The sequence below is a fragment of the Papilio polytes genome, unplaced genomic scaffold (genome assembly GCF_000836215.1).
Source record: "Papilio polytes unplaced genomic scaffold, Ppol_1.0 DF821400.1, whole genome shotgun sequence".
NCBI classification, from domain to species: Eukaryota; Metazoa; Arthropoda; class Insecta; order Lepidoptera; family Papilionidae; genus Papilio; species Papilio polytes.
Genome location: NW_013527804.1, coordinates 6,531,829 through 6,550,624, shown reverse-complemented (window position 1 = coordinate 6,550,624; position 18,796 = coordinate 6,531,829). Strand labels below are relative to the sequence as shown.

Below are 18,796 nucleotides of genomic sequence, written 5' to 3'. Positions count from 1 at the left end.
AATCTACATTACACATTTAAACCGAGAGCAGAGCTGCAGGTCACCGGTTTAAGTGGAGTGCATGTCTATTAGACAGATAGGAAATAGGTAGAATGAATAAAAATAATGGTAAGAAAATAAAATACAGATTAAACGGTACGACAAAAGTGTCTGGGCTCGACGACAATAGCGAATCACTGTGTTTCTAGGTTTCAGTTCGATCAGAAAATATACCTTGTAATTCGCGTTGCATAATATTTCGTATCTTTATTATGAAGGTGAATTTACGGTTCTATGAAAGTGTAAAGTCGACTTCATAAGGACTAATATTATTTTGACGAGGTTGTTATTTCTCCGGATTGTCATAAGCAATATGGGCCTGCGTGGTCGCGTCGCGACTAGAAGTTCTAGTTTTTGTTGAATACCATGTTACAAGATGTAATAAAAGTCTAAAATAACATACTAAATATATTTATTTGGTATATTTAATTTACATTTATTGATGTACAGTATAATGATCTCATAACCCACATTTTATTCCATGAAGTAAATTAAAATTAGTTCTCTCAAAAACAAATTTTATTCCTCAGAAACTCAATTAGTAACAGCCAAAAAAATGAAATAGGAAAAATAAATAATCCTTAACTATTGACTACTTCATTATCGTCGACAGCGCCATCTTACAAATATTTTACAGACCATTTCAAGGCACAGACATATCACAGGTTTAAAATCTAATTAATTAATTATAAGAATATATATTATCTAAATATTTACACATTTAACGCACACTTTAAATGCAATATTACAGCATAACAAAAACAAAACTGTGCGAAATACAAAAGTTCACGTCTGATGGCGCTGTTATTCGTTACACTTCCCGCCGCTAGATGTCACTAGAACCCTTGCTTTGCTTCTCTGAACTGTCTGCCGGTGGGCTTGTCTTCGAGACAAGGCACCTGCACGAGGTTGAAGTAGATGTGGCCCATGAGGTGTGCGGCGGAGGTGTTGGTGTGCTTGAGGCAGTCGAAGAGCATGTCGTCGCAGGTGCAGTGCGACTTGCTGTAGAGAGAGTTGTTGGTGAGGTTGTAGCGGCGCGAGAAGGCGCGCACCTTGGTGGGGCAGAGGTCATGCGTGCGACAACAGCGGTCCAGCGCGCGGTCCGCGCCCAGGTCGTGGTAGTCGGCCGCTATGTCGCCCGTGCCGCACCACTTTGTACCTGCAAATGTCACACACATATTTTTGCATTTGTTTAAAACAACAACTACAAACGATCTTTATCATGGTCAGATAGATACCAGGTATGATGCCCTGCAGCAGCGATAGCGGGCTGCCGCCGAGCAGGCCGGCGTGCGCGCCGCCTGCCCGCAAACGCGCCGCCGCGCCGCGCTCGCGCCACGCCCCGCTGTCCGCGCGCCCGCTGTCCCACGCCTCCACGCCCTCCACCTGACATACGCAACACATACATAACAATACAGGAACCAAAACATTACGCTTCAATTAATGGCTCATTTTCTACATGAGGATATACAAGTTATTTGTTAGCTAGTAAATCTCTTAAGCACGTACATTATGGAACCATGTTGAGTCAATATCCTTAAATTTCTCTGAATAAAAATATAATTAGAAAATAATTACGTAATACAACATCATAAACAATTTGCAAAGCGTACTGAGCAATATTATCGGTGGTTCGGAAGTGGCGGGAAATATTGATGATTCGTGTCAAGGTCGTGTGTGACAGGTGATTTTTTTTGTACGCAAAAACAAATAGCTTTGAAAATAAACGCAAGTAATGTTTAAAAGGATTCCGCATAAGTTCATTACCATTTACTAGGATCACTAAAGATTACTTTTATATCTATGATAGTCAATATTTCTTTATTATTTAATTTGTAAACCTGTTTTTTAATAGAAGAACAATATTTTATTTGAATAGAAGGTTTTATTTAAAGTGTAGGGAACCCCGATACACATCATTATAGTAATGGCTTGTTTGTGATGGCGGCGCATTTCGGATAATGACCGTTAGCGCACTTTGCTTGTGACCATCATTTTTTTACTTTTATTTTGCACCAGACATCCAAGGCAAATAAGTTGCATACGTAGAAAATTACGCAACTTTATGCAGAAAAATTTGTATTTTAAATTCAGTAAATCTCAGATAGTTTAAAATTAATCATGCAGCAAAAGCTTTTCTTAGATATTAAACGACAAACCCGCTGCTTACATCGTGAGCCGGAGCGGGATTTATTGTGTCAAGTAACTGCTAAATGTTGCAATTACAATGAATTACGTACATTGAAGAGTTTACGGGAGCAGTGAAGTGAAAACAGTATTGTTTGCGGGTAGTGTAGCGCGGGTGCGAGGCTCAAAGCGTATAAACACTATTGTGCATATAATTCACTGTTTCCCGCCATTGTGTCAGTATTCTGTCGATGTCTTGTTTACTTTCTTTGAATTTCTCTATTTTGCATGTACATTCTATTTCTCCTCTAATTTTAAACAGAATGAGAATTAAATACTCATTCCTTATTAAGAATTACTTATTTCATATTTTACATAGTTTTGTTTTGTTGCAAACCTTTTTTCGTTTTATTTAAAAGTTTAAAGTCTCATTTTTTTCGTTCGTATAAAAGAATAGTCATTAAGTATGTTATGTTGATGAGCTAAAGTTGGCCATAGCTCTGCTAAACTCGCATCACAGAGCCTCTCAGTTTGAGGCCGCTTTTTGTTTCTGAAACTTGACTTGACAGAATAAGTACTCCTCGGATAATGTTAGCGAGTCTTTTGTTACCGAAAGTTAAGCACATTGTGCTTATATGTTCTTTAGTATGTTTATTTTAGAACTAATTTTGTGAAAATATTTTATCATCAGACTGTTAACTCCATTTTATTTTTTCTTTCCGTAAGTTAATGAAAAATTCCTTCTAATTATTATTTTGATATTTTTACTTATTTACCAGATTCAATTATAGTATTGGCTTCGTTATTAACGAGCATATATCTTCTTGGGGAGATAGTAAGTATTGTTACCTGCTGACATTGGCTCATGAGCTTAATCATCTGCGGGAAGCTGACGTCGAGGGGTCGGTTGATGCGCGTCAGCTGCCGCAGCAGCCGGCTCGTGTCTTCTTCATCACTGGAATAAGAAAAACAAAGTTAACAGATCTATCTGATAGCATTTTTAGGTACAAAGGGCTATAGAGCTAAGAATGAATTTTTGAACCACCTTAGAGTTGTGCGTTAGAGCATGCGTAGGGTCAATTTAACAATTGGCGGGCAATTGTCCTACTTCCATTGACCCATATGCGGTAGAGTGCGGGGTTCGAGGCCGCGGTTGCGCAACGCCAGCGGCGACGGCCGACCTCACTTTCTCCAGCAACGCTCACTCTACTTGTGATGTGATCTCGCGTGATGCGACAACACGCGTCAACAGTGGAATAGATTATGATAAAGGAAAGTAACAGTAAAGTGCTGATTCCTATCATTTGTCGAAAAATAAAAATGTAATCGCATAAGGAAGAATTTGTTTCTTTATAAATATAGCAATTGGTAAACGGATGTTATATTTTTAATTTATCTATAAATTAACTTTATTGCTTCCTAGTATTTGGAAATAAATTCAAAGCGGAATTTCGATCTACTTTTACATAACGAAGATAATAAATAACTTTCTTGTGCGTTGTCAATGCTAATAATTGTCGGAAATCGATGTTGATATCCGACTGGTTGCGCTCCGCTGGGCAGACATACCGACATGCTCAGCGACAAACACACTTCCTTTCCGATTGTCATACTTTACAGTGATCCTGTTCACATTAGAAACCGGTAGCCGGCATCGCAAACGGTTCAAAATGCGATGTTCACACCGCTAGTATATGGCTTCGAATAGGTTATGAGATATTGAGTTTATGAAGCACAAAATTAAAATGTTTATTGATAAAACCAATGACAAATAATTTATAGAAAGGAGGTTAAATATTAAAGTAGGTTAGTTATATTTTCGTTGTCTAGAGCTCAGTGTTACGTGCAGCTTATGTAAAACGAAAGTCAATACAAATGGTATTTGTAACCCACTTCCGAAACACGTTTATCTTTTCAAGTTAACATTTGTATGACGTCTATAAAAAAAAGACATTTTTTTGTATATGAGTTAACACAATGCATTTGATAAAATAAATACATTGAAGAAAGAGCAACTCTTTGTCAACGAATCATATAGTTGCAATAGTGTTCACCTCGATAGTGTACGATAAGAAAGCGTTTCTTGAAAATAATTTCTTTCCAAGAAAGTAAGGGAAGGTAGCAAATTCCTACTATGTAGAACCTAAAGTAATAAGTATGATACACTGACAAGTAAACGGCGTTCTGTAAGAATTAAATAAGCAATTCTAAGTCTACTTGTTTTTTTTTTACAAAAGAATTTGTGAACATGTGAATATCTAAGGTTAAAGAGTTGCAATATCTTTTTTATCACCAAGTTTTATTCGATAATAAGTTATGAGTCCAGGCTGTACCTGACTTGTTTATAAATCGCTACAAAAGCACGGATTAGGCTGTAATATTGAACCTCCGGAGCTGGCAGCCGGTTGCGAAACCAGAGGAAATCTAGCTCAAGGACGATGGACGCGCAATTATTTGTCGCTGTGTTACCAACGACATTTTAGTAACTAATACGATGGATAATGTAAAAACATTATTATCTAACAATTACAAGATACACGGGTTTTTATGTAATAGAATAGACCTCAAAATCATATAACAAACAAAAAATTATCCGTTTATGGACTTATCTATTTACATCTTATTATTGGGGAAAATTATTACATCCAGACCAACCAAAAGTGACCTGTGTAGTGGCTGTCCGTGGGAACTGTTCCTGTTTGTTGAGATGATATATGGTGATCGAGTCCTCAGAGTAGACTAGAGTGTGTGTCTGTCGCCGTCGCCGCCCGTCTCTGCCGATGCGACAGCATGGACGACGCTACAATTTGGACGCTGTTATGCAATAAGTACATAGAAAAATTGACTTGATAAAAGTAACGTGCAAGTTTATATTTAATACCCGCCAAAATACGGTTCAAGTGAATATATGGTTACCAAAATAGTCTAATTAGCAAGGAAATTACGCAAATATAACTACATTATACTATCATTTATTTTATCAACAACCAGTAAAAGTAGTCGCCAATTAACTTCAATGTAGGATGACGGAATAAGTGTTTATCAAACATTCTGCTTCGCTTTATAGTTACTATTATTACATTCTTTATAATGAGTAATAATCCGCTGTCAATGTTATCTGTACCAGACCAGCGTTACCTATTCAGCTCTAACTTAAGGCTTGAGTCCCGACAATTGTAACCTGTATGACCTGAAGACTAAACATGAGTTGTGTGTTTGCTCATAATTTTCTCTAATATTAAATTAACAGTAAAATACGAAGAGAATTACGAAATTTTTCTCTTTAGTATGAACGCAATCTGCCACCATGAGCAGACGCATGCGTCAATTGCTCAATGGGCCAATCAGAGAGCGCGAGCGTCCCTCGCCGTCGCCAGACCCTCCCCTCTCGCCTCTCGTCCACCTCTTGATCCTTCTAGAACGGAGGCAAGGAATTGAATCGCGAATAGCAATACAATAGCCTGACAATGTATAAATTGCCACTACTAATAATTTGACAATGGCCATTTTAAACTGCTCAGTTTCGGGATACAATAAATCATTTTGATTCAGATGAACCGTTCTGTTTCCTACGATGACGATCGAGTATCTTAGGGAGCATCGAATAAGAATTATTCTTAGGAGTCAGTGCACTAATGAAAAAAGATTTTTGGCCCATAAGGTAACCAAAGGTTAGTACGGAATACCAAATAACCTTCTTAAATTATCCAAATTTGTTCATGTTATAAATGGAACAGTCAAAACCAGTTCAAATTACACTTCCATGTGTTATCATCAACTATGTCGTATGTAGACGTGTTTATGACATTGCTACGTTTGCCTTAGAAATGATAAACTTGAGAAAGTGACCCACTAACATATGTTAGCGCATGATATATAACTAGGTTTTGTTGAAAGAAAGTAGTCTGTAACTAATTTTAGGTTATAATTTATTTGACAACACAACAAAACACAAGAAAGGAAACGTAACTGAACTTGCTCTTTAAATATAAAAAGAAAAGTTCTTGCCCTTGCACAGACATTGTTATTGTATTAAGTAAAACATGAATCAGTACGCGTGGTGAGAAGTCACGTGGAAAATATTAAAAAGTGCGCTATAATATAAAGGTATAGGCCAGGAAGCCTGACTGAATGACCCGGTTACGGAAGCTGTGCAAGTGCTGACGCAGCTGAGCAAATCTAATTGATACATTTGAATTAAAAAATAACTGAATTTAATACTTCAATTAGCCTTATGATTCTTATCCTGGTATACAGTAATTATATAGCTATGTAATGAACATAACTTGAAGGATTATAAACTGTGAAGGATATAGGAAGTCGATAGAGTTCACGACCTTTCCGTGCTGGATTATTCCATACATGTCGTCCTTGCGGTGTGCGGTGCGCGATCAAGCAACAATCAGCCGAGCTGCCATTGTGCCTTTTGTGGCACGTAATGGACGACACCACCGGCTTACCACTCGACGGGATGAGAACACGAATCTAGATCCGGCAACTCTATTGCTCGCTCGATTTGTAAGAAATAACTTGAGCGAATAGTAAATTTTACAACCCGTGCACTTATAGAAGGAGCAGTTTTCAAGTATGCATTTAATTTGTTTATGAGAGTAAAAAGTTCCTTGTAATCTTATTAATATTATAAATGCGAAAGTTTAGATGGATAGATGGATGAATGTTAGAGTTTGTAGCCTAAATAGCTGAACAGATTTTGATGAAATTTGGTACAGTTGCAGTCTGGAAGAACACGTAGTCTACTCACTTTTGTTTTTATTTTTAATCTCACATTGGAGTCGCGGGCGACAGCTAGTTATAGAATAATAGGATAATTTAAGACAACTGTATTTGTAGTCATACGCTCGTGGGTTACATTCACAGAGCATCGTGATTCAAAACAATGGATCGTATTCTTATTAGCGTTTGGTGATGGCGACCATAAACTCAGTAACGGTATCACAGCGTGAATACAGGGGTTCATGTGACGCATCGTATGTCAAGTTACATTGGATACTCTGTGTGTGTAATTCCCGACTTGGACATGACAATTAAAAAGAAACCTAATTAGTCTATGCAATATTTGAGATCAATGCGTCCCAATCCTGACGACCATGACTGATTATGTCGTTATGAATGAAAACTTAGTTAGTTCTCGAAAATTTCGATTGATTATTATAACCTCTGCCTTATGTCACAACCAAGTTGTAGGAACACAGGTAAATGAGTAATACAGAATAAGAAAGCGGAACTAATGTACTCATGTTATTACATCCATTCATGTAACAATCTCGCGTGCGAAACAACTACACTTGACATTGTAGAGAAAATACCCATAACAATAGTAACAATGTTATGATAGCTGGAGTAGATATAACTGTGGTTATAAAGCAATCAAGACTGATCTCATACATCAAGAATTATTGTAATTATATCAGATCTCGCACACCTATGACTAAACTATCGCTTAACTGTTTAGTTTCGCTTTGATTCCTGCTAGCGTATATGGAGGTGCACTACTCGATTGTTAGTTGTGCAACTAAACAGTTGAATTGGCTCCGAAACAATCGACAATCGCACAACGCTCTAAACCATATTTGGATAGTTAAATCAAGTTTATTGCGTATTCATATAAATAACTCTTTAGCTATGGTATAAGCGATGTTACTATAGTTCATTTGTTGTCAAGTCATGAAGGCTATAAAGAAAGTGAATTCTATATCGTTGCTTTCGACGTCATCACAACACGAGCAAAACACTTTCACTTTCGCTCATACAATACGACACAATGACTTTCTTCCTTGACGTTAAAAAAAAAGGCGCAGGACGATAATTTACCCGACTTTTACGTAAATAACCTCTTAACTTTGTTAAAGTTAAGTGTATTGTAAATTGTGATATTTTGAATATTTTTTCTAAGTAAAGCTTGGAGATATTTCATAATTATATTGATTTTATTTCTTTTACTATTATGAAAATGAATATTTAATGAGGTGAGTCAGCAGTATTACGACTACGTGATGAGGTTATTGATGATAATCAGCCGCAAATTTTGTAATGCTCTCTTGTGAAACACGCAAACATTTTGAATTACGTGTGTTATGCTAATGCGCATGCTTGATGTTTCTTGTTTAATTATTCTTTGGGCAATTAATCTCAAATTGTAATCCAGAATCTATCATACTATCTTACTAATATTATAAATGCGAAAGTTTAGATGGATGTTTGTTAGAATTTGTAGCCTAAACGGCTGAACGGATCTTGATGAAATTTGGCATAGATGTAGAGGATAATCTGGAACAACACATAGACTAATTACTTTTGTATTTTTTTATTCCACGCAGATGGAGTCGCGGGCAAAAGCTGGTTTCAATATTTAACTGTTTGTCTAGTGTATTACATTAAAATAAACGATATAAAACGTTACATACAAATCTTACTATCTTCGCATGTCCGTTTATTGTAGTTATATGTTAAGGTCATACCTTTCAATTAATAGCTATAAAAATCGATACCTGTCTACAACAGTTACCAATTTGGAAGCATACGTGGCTGTGTTCCTACTGAACAGGTCAAGGGTGATACCGGACGGTACCGGACAAATGGTAAACGTCATCGCTATACTATCGATCCTATACTGGGTAATGAAAAATTAATGAGAGGTAGCTGAATATACGCCTGAAGTGAGTTATGTTTTCATTGTTCAAACATGTTTCAATTTACTTCACGTTTAGGAAGAGGATAAGTGACGCCTTAAGTGAAAGTTGCTGTACAAACTAGTTGGCTTCTATTGACTGTCACCTTGGGTTAGTTTAGAACAGGCCCTTAAAAACCGGATTTGAATCTTTATAGATTTAAATATATAATTGTACCAGTACCAGTGGTCTTTCAGCAATGTAAATGTAAGGTAACAAGTCAGGTGGGAGGCCGCGGCTGGTTTGTTGAACTATCTGCTCGTCTGAATATTAATTATATTGTGTAAGAAGTTTCGATTGTTCGCTACATATTAAGAGACATCCGTATTTATATAACAGATTGTTCTATTTGAATCAATATTATTAAACTAGCTAACGCACGTGTCTTCACCATTATTAAGCGTACATTAGAATATAATTAGTATACTTTTACCGTCGTTCTTTTAGTGAAACTCAACGACTATTAATAAGATATGTTTAATATTCAATTTTCGTCTCTCTGAACAACAAACTTGTTTTATAAAACTAACTACTGACACCAATTATTAAAAAGTGAGTGTACGAGAAGCAAGAATTATAGGATAATTCAGACACTCACAAAAAACAGTAACTGGCGCTAGTATAGCAGTGGATAAATATGATTTCAGTTTTAATGATTGAACAATTAATCAATAAGCAACTAACTTCAGATAAAATCACTTTTTCAAACGTTATATGGTTGCCTTAATGATTTCTTACGCAGTTGAGTACCCATTCAATACTACGGCATATTGTATGATGCGCCTATAGCCTATATGTTCAAACGTTCGTATATCTTGTTATAAAAACTAGGAACTTATCTGTGACCCCGGTCGTAATGACTCAGAGGTCCATTCTGCCATTAACTCTCGGATCCTGTCAAGGGACGCTATACATTGCGCCCATTTGCGTCACGGCACACGAGCGCCCCCTGGGACGATCACGTGACCAATTTCACACGACTCCTTGAAGCTGTCTAGATTTTTTAATGAATTCACTTACAGCACCTTATAAAAAGTTTCATTATCTGTATATTTATAGGAGATTGGAAGATGATGAATTTTCATAGACAGTTATAGAGGCACAATTTTATAAATGGCCGGTTTCCCTCCTATTTTGCTTATGATTACTCTATGAAATGCGTTTCGAACTACGTAACAGGAGTTTTACTCCGTTAAAACTTACTTCAACCTCACATTATTGAATCAGTAGGTGAATTAAATTAATGAAAGTAAATGGAAACTTCAGACACCCAGAACTTCACAAGGAGCGCGAATTTTGCATGTTGCAGTTACTTAGTAATTAATTATAGTTTATACGTAATCTGTAATTAGTGTTAATTAGGAATTGTATTAAATATGTTTAACAATTGTAAAAAAGTTCATGGTTAAAAAGGGATTACTCAATTTAAGCAGTCCCTGTACAAAAACTCCCTTCATATTCCATTTCCCGCCTTTTCTGACGTATCGAGTGCACTGCGTTTAATTTTCCAATCAATTTTAAAAGGCATCGAAGTCGCCGGCCAATAATTTAAATTAAACACAATTGACTATGAGATTGACACTTCGCCACTCTACGATCTCACAATAGTCTATTCACTACTTGAGTTTTTTTGCATTGGATAATAAATTACACTAAGTTTTAGGCTATTACTACTATAACGTACTCTATTTTAAAATCGTAATAAACTAAGATAGTAAATTCCTTGTTGTAAAATGTTTAAAAACTTTTGAAAAGTTACGTCACGTTACACACAAATTAGTTACGTTATTTATTCGCTACAGTATGCTTTTTGTTTTACTTACTTTTACTTGCTTACAGAATTTTCTTTGTATTAAAATCTATGTTTATCAACTATTTGTTGTAAAGGTAACATAAACTTAAGTTAAAATAATTGTTAAGCTTGTTTAAATATATAAAAAATGTTTTACAAACTTTAATTGAAACCAAAATTCCTCTATGTAATGTTTTTCAACTGAAGTCTTTACTGAATGTCTTTAGAAAATGCAATTAAGTAATGTCAAGTTATTTAAAAATTATTGTAATATATCAATTTAATTTCAATGAAGTTTAAATTTATACTCACTACGTCTCTATGAGCTCGCAATTGAGCAGCAACTTGCTGGGCCCCAGCTCGACGACGGCGACGGTCTGGTCGTGGTGGTAGACCATGCGCAAGGTGTCGTTGCCGATGCGCCGGCCGGTGTAGGGCTTGACGCCGGCGGCGGGCTCGCGTCTCTCCGCCTCTTCGGAGCGCGCTCCCACCGAGCCCACCAGCCCGGCCAGCGACCAGCCCGCGGGAAAGCTGAATGCGAACGGTTTGGCGGAAGCCGTCTGCGGTGATGAAACCGCTATGCAGCAGATCACGATTAGGGATATAAGGGATTTGAGGATGCCGTCCGGTAGCGGGGCGCCCCGAGTGAGGGCGTCTCGCGCGGACCTCACCGCACTCAGCAGCCTGCGGAACGACATTGCTACGCGAATTCCTCCATACCGCGCGCCGCCGCGACTGCTCCCTGCCGACTGAATGAACTGACTGGCCGCGCTCGCTGCCGACTGGCTGGCCGCGCGCTGCCCGCTGCGCCGCCTGCCTTGGACACTTTCTTCGAATGTGACGTCATGTGAGAATTTCATCAAGGGTACCCATGCAATCTAGATCCATATAATTATATGAATGTCGACCGCAAGTAAATGTTAAAAAATGGTACATCAATTATTTAAAACAATGGAATAATTATTAACAGTTTATTGAGTGGACCACATTGTAATTTAAAACGAAAAGCTCTTTACGTGAACATACCCTTAAATTACAAACAAAAAGGAACTTAGGTAAAATAATAGATGTGTTATAAAAAGTACTGAAAATGTAAATAACAAAATTAATCGTACTTGTTAGAGATAGAGACTTGGCCACCGCAACATCGGCCGATCTTATTCCACGCCGTATGTAACACAGAACAGTAACTTTCGGAGGGAAATCGTCAGCGATGTTGCGAAATTATTGCGCTGGTCCATCTACATCCTTAAGCAAAATTGTCACCTACGTCAGACATCTAGAAAATTACTTTAGAAAATTATTGAAATAACCATTTACAAGTAAACCTCACTTAAGTAAAAATAACTTTATTGTCTTCAAAGTTCTTTCGACCGTAAAATTTATAACCTTCGATGTTACAAAAACTTGGACTGTTTCCAATTTAATATAACTGACGTATTTTAGTTGAACTCCGTAGAGGTAAACATCTGATCGGGAACTAAAAAATTAAAAACTTTTAGTTAAGTGAAAATATTAAAAAATAACTGAGGTAAACCTATCGCGAAATTAGAGCTTATACAAAGCAAATAAAATAAAGAATTAAGCCACAATAAAAACCGTTTTTCCTACATTTAGAACAGTCTGTAATCAAATAAAGACATATAAGACTGTTGTTGGACGTGTAGCCTCAGTGACGCGGGTTCAAGTTCGAATCGATCATTTTACGCAATAGTTAATCCGTGAGCAAACAATTAGATTTGTTGCGTTCACAACTAATTAGATTTAAATTTAAATATTTTGCTGCAACGATGTATAGGGTTAAAATCACATCGTATTCTTGAACTAACGATGTTTTGCAATGTCACGTCCAGGCAAAATAGAAGTTAACTTTACTGTTTATAAATGCGAAACTTCGATGGATCTCCGAAACTGATTAACGGATATTGATGCCAACATTTATGTAGAACATATTTTTAATTCCGCAAAAAACGAAGTGCCGAGCGCCACCTAGTTTACAATAAATAAATAATGGAAATAGTAACATTTTAATAGTAATGTTCCTTACAGCGCCATCTAGCGTTGAAAAGAGAAAATAAAACATAACATTTTAGTTGATAATTTTATTTTTAATTGTTAAACTATTATTTATAAGCAATGACTGCGTTTATCCATGTGGCGTGTGCGGCGAGAGGGTGCGCGTACAGCGGCGCTCGCGGCGACGGCAGCTCGAACTGCGCCACAGCCAGCAACATCGGCTTGTTGTTGCGCGCCGCCAGCACCGGGCCCCCGGAGTGCATCTGTACAATGTCTTGCTAATAAATACCAACGAATGATAATGGATTTACAATAACAAAGTAAAATATAATAACAACTGGGTTGAACGATTTTAATAAATCACTTGCCTGTTTTATTTTACTTTCGACGTCTTTTCGCGTTTTCTTTTTAGGGTTCAGACATAGCATTGCCTCGTGATATACATCGCTTAGATTAGCGCCGCACTCTTCAGAGCGCATTGTTTTAGCTGAAATTGAAGTTGCCTTCATCACTTCTTTACCATTTGCTTCCTAAAAGTTATAAAAAGGTTTTAACGTACAGCGCCATCTATTGTTGGGTAGCATAATCAATGTTTAGTTAAATTTACTTTTACTTGAATCCATCCATACAATTGTACATCTTCTTCCCCCTTTGATGGGACATGAGATATTGTTAATGTCTGGATATGCGCTGGCGGTGTTATTCTCAGCAGGGCTAAGGTAACATTGCCCACGTGTACTCCAGTTGTCGTAGTCCTTTTCAAATTGTCTACAGAACTGTTAGTTTTAAGAGTCTCTTTGGGAAACAAGATCATATCAGTAACGTGGTGTATTGTGCCGTCCTTTAATGGATTGTTCGCGCCCGCAACAATCGTGTACTCACTTTTACTTGAATTATGATATTTGGAACTGAAAATACAAGACAAGAGAATTTAAGATTTGATTTATTTAGCTATTTTAAATTATAAATAAACTAGTTTTTGCCTGTAACATTACATTACATTCTTACATAAGAACAAAAAATATACTTAATAATAGAATATGTGTTCATCCAGACTATGTTCTCTATCTGTGTCTTATTTCACTAGATCCATTCAGTCGTTCTAAAGATAAATTGTAACATTGCATCCATCCATGTAAAGTTTCGTATTTATAATATATGTAACATTATTTACCCGTTACCGGACAATAAGTCTAAGCAAGTGGCAGTCGTGATAACCCAGCGCGGAGAGAGCAGCGTGCCGCCGCAAGTTTGCGCGGTAATATTCGACAGCGTCTCAAACATAGCGACCATAGACGGCACGCTCTCGGGCAGTTTCACTTTGCTGTCAAATATATCGGAATCGATCGCATTGTCCATATCAACATCATCTCCTTCCTGATCTTTATAATACTTAGGATAATCTGGTCGTATTTTAGATGTTTTATTAGATTTTTTACTTTCATATGAATCTAGATTTTCGGAATCCTCTACAGTATTATCGAATACTGTACCTATGTTGTACAGAGTTTCTGGTGATAATTCATCGAAAACTTCTTTAAAATTATCATGTTTTACGTCTGTTACATTTTCGTGCGATATCTTTTCTTCTTCTACGTTGTTCTTGATGTCGTTGAGCACCGACTGAGCGACGGTCGGGTTGCATTTATGTAAAATAGAAAATTCCAAAGACAAATCCTCTTTATCTAATAACGTAGCAAGCGTTGAATTTAATGAATTTTGAAAATCTGTTGAATATAATATATTATAGTTAATTTTTATAATTATTTGAAAATTATTTAAAATAAAACATAAAATACATGAAAACTTAATGCGATAAATTCTAAAACTGTTTTAGAATCTTTAAATTTAGTAATCGTTCAAAATCTTACTATTTGACCTTTTTCATTACAATTATCTGTATATTTTGCTAACTTACCAGGCAAATTGTCCAGTAGGAACAGAAAAACCGTGGCGGTAGACATTTGATCGTGTTCTCGGTACACTCTGAGCTCAAATAATTCGCTATCGGCAATTGTCAACATGTTATGTTTGTAAACAATGGACATAATATGTGACGTAATTATTACGTAATGTTACTGCTGGTTGTACGTTACCTACGTTATTTCAAAATCGAAAAAATAGAAGAAAATGCTATTTTTTCACTTTAAGTTAATGTTGCTGCGATTGTGTGGATTTACATTGTTCCAGTTGTAATCCAGTGTATTTATCGGACTGGAATAATATAAACTAGATGTTAAAATAAAAAATAAAGTTTGTATCAAAATAATTTTATTACTAAATTTTGTTCGTCCATCACAAGAAATATGTACAACTTTAGAGACGAATATTTTTTACAATTGTGTTTTAGTCAAAGTTGAAGCAAAAATCTATTTTTACTATATTCTACATTAAAAAATAAAGTTTTTAGTAAATACAATATAATAAATAATGAGAGTAAATGCAACATACACTAGATTGTGAAGTAACATAAAAGTAAATCACTTTGAACACATCATTTAAATTTTTTGGTGTTACTTTTTTTCTTGATCATTTTTATTCCCAGCTAGTCTCCTATTTATTAAAATTAATGTAAGTATAAGCCACAAACCCATTTAAACCATTATAATAAATTACTTAAAATATTAAGAATTTTAGGGCCTGTCCCACCACTGGCTGATAGAGGCTCAGATAGCTTAAAAATGACGTCACTGTCAGATAAGGTATAAAAATCCGATATTTCCATCACATATTTCACATTGGAGCGTTATCAGACAATTTACAAGTCAGTGGGACAGGCTCTTAATATTTCAATGATGATGTATTATTGAAAATATGAAATATACAAAACTCTACCTAATAAACTAAAATAATTCGATTTTATAATTAACTTGTAAGAAAGATACATAATTTAAACATTAACTTTACATAAACTGTGTGTTCAAGGAGTTTTTACATGTTTTTAGGTCTCAAGCCATTAGAAAAAAAGGAAGAATTTAAATTATTTGAAATAAGAACACATTGTCAATGTCATCGTATTTTCGATGTCTTTTTCTGTACATATTTTACCAATACACATGTCTCCATTAAAAAAAAGATATTTCTAAATCTTTTATGATATACACTGTGAATTATGTATGTGAATATTTAACGGCCTGTCCCACCTCTGGCTGATAGAGGCTCAGATAGCTTAAAAATGACATTATTGTCAGATAAGGGAACAAAATACGATATTTTCATCACATAATTTACATTTTAGATTGTTATCAGACAATTTACAATTTAGGACAGGCGTTTAATCTTATATAACTATTACAACTCTTTAGAGATAATAACAACTGAAAAATATATTGTTCGCGCGAGCGCCCGCCATTTTAATAACAACGGCTTTATAGATCACCGTCACATAATATACTTTTTAAATAAGGTCATTCAAATTCTGTAGCCAGCATCAAGTACACGCATTCGCTCCTGGCAAAGATCTCTTTCATTTTAATTCCCTCAAGTATATCGGCGATCAAATATTTACACATATACCTGATATATTTGACTAGACAATATGAAAATCTGTTATAAATTAACTGCAAGTATATCAAATATTTCAATGTAAAAAAAATTAAATAATTTTTAAATTAAAGTAAACTGTTAACATAAGAGCAATATATTTTGTCATATTTTCTGCTGTGTCAAATGACATTTACACTGAAATGGGTAGGTAATTAATTTCCACCACTGTACTAGGGATGGGCGTTGATTTAACTAGTTGAAACAAATGTTCACTGTTTTTTCTTTTAAATGTTAAATGTTTTACAACTAGTTGAAATGTTGATGGAAAACTCTGAACGTCTTTTATTACGTCACTAGTCTATTTTTAATGTTTTGTGTAAGTAGTTGACAAAATCAAGTAGTTTTTCAACTAGTTAAAAAATTACATTAATTGTTTCGTTACATTGACGTCCCTATATTGTACTTACGCAATACTTTTATTGGTTGTAATTCCACAATCCTTAAAGCTTTGTGATTATCAGACTAATAACTCCAATGATCTTCTTTTAGATTCTGTCTCCTGTTCTCGGGGACATATCCTGGTATGCAAGGTAGTCCAGTACCAACTCTCTTCTGATACTCCTCATACTGCTTGCCGAAGAATGCCAACAGGGTCATCTCTTCAGCATACACGCGCTCCCGAAAGAACATCCACGAGGCCATCGCGTAAACTATTACGCAGAAAGGGTTTAGTAGTATAATCTGAAAAGACAGAGAAAATAATGTATCGAGATTGACACAATTTTTTTTGTTAAATAAATAATTTAAATTTTCGTCTACTGCATTTTCCTTTACGTGTTAACGCGCCAAGCTGAACACCTACGGCAATCGTGCGTCTCTGTCGTTCGTTCCATGCTTTCCCTCACACACTTCATATTTCCACGTAAAAAAAAGGCTAAATTGCCGGCAATGAGTCGCCTCTCGCTGCTGCACTGTACCGACCCCTCGCTCGTTTGCTCTCTCGCCCGCCATTTTGTTTTCATATTCCTTTGTTTTGTGTTAGTTTTTAATTTGTGTATGCTTACGTTATATCGTATATCTTGTGTCTCAAATATACTACATAGTGGTATCGCTAAAAATTTAAATGAAAACAAACAAATTGTAATAAATGGGAATAGAAAAGGCCACAGCTTAGGTAATAACATAAAAACAAACACTATATTGACCTATTATGTACAATTTATGGCTTCTGTTCACTCTATAGGCATGGATTAAGTAATCCATAGATTATTAAGTTTTATCTGCAACACATTAGAGAGGATGTCTTTTAAAGTAATTTTTATGTACCTGTGTTCCAATAGACCAGTAGAACCAGCCCACATAGCTTGGGTGTCGACAGAGAGAGTATACACCGTGAGTCACAAGTTGATGTTCTGGTCTCTTCACAAACTGCACCTGAGAGAAACATCACAAATTGTACCAATTAAACAAAAACTAATATTACAGTTGCTTTTAATTTATGCATTTAGTTAAAAATAACTTACAGTGTGTGTAAAGTTGTGCTTAGCTGTGAACATTGCAGTTTTCCTGAGAAGCTCTCCACCAAAGCACATAACCACACCCAAACTCGACAGCCAGAAATGTGATTTTAAATCTGAAATATATTACATAACAATTTAAACCATCATAACATCATAAAGTGGATTCAAATCTACATAATCTATCGACCTAATAGGAACAAATCCCATTAGTTTGATTCTCATCCTTTCCTTAAAAAAGTAAACAACTTAAAATGGATCATGACTTACATATAGCTAACCTATGTTCATTACATACCTGGGAAGAAGTAGTACTCCACGGCCCATTCCACCCAGCTGGCTACCGCTGCAACAGCATACTGAACACTATGGTTCAGGATAAATGAGTCTATGGTCACAGTCTTTGGGTTGGACAATGCTACTGCCACAAATTCAGAAAAATGGAAAAATGTCAGAGCAACTGCATACAACCCAAAAATCTTCCAGCCATTATTAAATGAGATAAGGTACAGCCCGACAGCCATACCAGCTCCTAATCCCGAAGCTCTTATAGATACCTATAACAAAGATATTAGTCATAGTATTATTTAAATAAAGACTAAGAGCGAGTTCTAGTAACAGACGTAGAATTTACCTCGTATATGAATCCTTTGTAGCAGTATTTCAACACGAAATTAATCAAACAAAAGTATAATGCAGGCCCCCAGTATTTAAGAGCCCATAATTCTGAAGAAGATCCCAGCACTCCAGTTAAAAAGCAGACGATAAACGTAAAGTTTGATAATAAGAAACACATAAGTGCTTGCCTGGCTGCAGGAATAACTTCCATTTTGAAACCAAATTGTTCCAACTCTGTTACTTATTATACGTAACTAATGTTTCTTAGAATATGAACTTTAATTTTTATTTACACGGTATCATTATTTTGAAGTAATTTGTAAAATGAATCAGATCAGAATCGAACGGATTACTGAAGAAAATAATGACATTGAAAATGACAATCAACTTGTCATAGAGACAACGATAAGTTTTACGCATCGCACGGATTAAATCATGAGGAAAAATAAAAAAAAATGATCAAAAACCACTTCCAAAACTGAACAACACCAAGATTTAAGATAATCTTTTAA

General features: G+C 35.7%; 3 protein-coding genes across 3 annotated transcripts; all 3 read right to left on the bottom strand.

Moving 5' to 3' along the window:
* Positions 1-434: 434 nt before the first annotated feature.
* On the bottom strand, positions 435-11,429 carry LOC106108987. The gene is made up of 4 exons (XM_013290365.1): positions 10,960-11,429; positions 3,016-3,121; positions 1,278-1,425; positions 435-1,198 (listed from the first exon to the last, which is right to left on the bottom strand). The coding sequence occupies exons 1-4, from the start codon at positions 11,343-11,345 to the stop codon at positions 876-878; spliced, it is 963 nt and encodes a 320-aa protein (XP_013145819.1). The 5' UTR covers positions 11,346-11,429; the 3' UTR covers positions 435-875.
* A 1,341-nt stretch (positions 11,430-12,770) lies between these two features.
* On the bottom strand, positions 12,771-14,627 carry LOC106108739 (granzyme M-like). Its single transcript, XM_013290000.1, has 5 exons — positions 14,582-14,627; positions 13,838-14,390; positions 13,271-13,571; positions 13,032-13,193; positions 12,771-12,941 (listed from the first exon to the last, which is right to left on the bottom strand). The coding sequence occupies exons 1-5, from the start codon at positions 14,625-14,627 to the stop codon at positions 12,771-12,773; spliced, it is 1,233 nt and encodes a 410-aa protein (XP_013145454.1).
* A 954-nt stretch (positions 14,628-15,581) lies between these two features.
* LOC106108761 (protein-S-isoprenylcysteine O-methyltransferase) lies at positions 15,582-18,624 on the bottom strand. The gene is made up of 5 exons (XM_013290021.1): positions 18,301-18,624; positions 17,965-18,223; positions 17,673-17,782; positions 17,476-17,583; positions 15,582-16,890 (listed from the first exon to the last, which is right to left on the bottom strand). The coding sequence occupies exons 1-5, from the start codon at positions 18,493-18,495 to the stop codon at positions 16,672-16,674; spliced, it is 891 nt and encodes a 296-aa protein (XP_013145475.1). The 5' UTR covers positions 18,496-18,624; the 3' UTR covers positions 15,582-16,671.
* Between the last annotated feature and the right edge of the window lie 172 nt (positions 18,625-18,796).

Bases quoted from the DNA above. Each gene is read 5' to 3' on its own strand.
- LOC106108987 (XM_013290365.1), bottom strand. From the start codon at position 11,345: ATGTCGTTCCGCAGGCTGCTGAGTGCGGTGAGGTCCGCGCGAGACGCC. The intron at 3,122-10,959 runs GTGAGTATAAAT...TTCTTATTCCAG, and splicing joins TGCGAGCTCATAGAGACGTA to TGATGAAGAAGACACGAGCC. The intron at 1,199-1,277 runs GTATCTATCTGA...TGACATTTGCAG, and splicing joins GCTGCAGGGCATCATACCTG to GTACAAAGTGGTGCGGCACG.
- LOC106108739 (XM_013290000.1), bottom strand. From the start codon at position 14,627: ATGTCTACCGCCACGGTTTTTCTGTTCCTACTGGACAATTTGCCTG. The intron at 13,194-13,270 runs GTAAATTTAACT...TATAACTTTTAG, and splicing joins ATGGATGGATTCAAGTAAAA to GAAGCAAATGGTAAAGAAGT. The intron at 12,942-13,031 runs GCAAGTGATTTA...GGTATTTATTAG, and splicing joins TCGAAAGTAAAATAAAACAG to CAAGACATTGTACAGATGCA.
- LOC106108761 (XM_013290021.1), bottom strand. From the start codon at position 18,495: ATGGAAGTTATTCCTGCAGCCAGGCAAGCACTTATGTGTTTCTTATTA. The intron at 17,783-17,964 runs GTATGTAATGAA...AATATATTTCAG, and splicing joins GGAGTACTACTTCTTCCCAG to ATTTAAAATCACATTTCTGG. The intron at 17,584-17,672 runs GTAAGTTATTTT...TGTTTCTCTCAG, and splicing joins AGCACAACTTTACACACACT to GTGCAGTTTGTGAAGAGACC.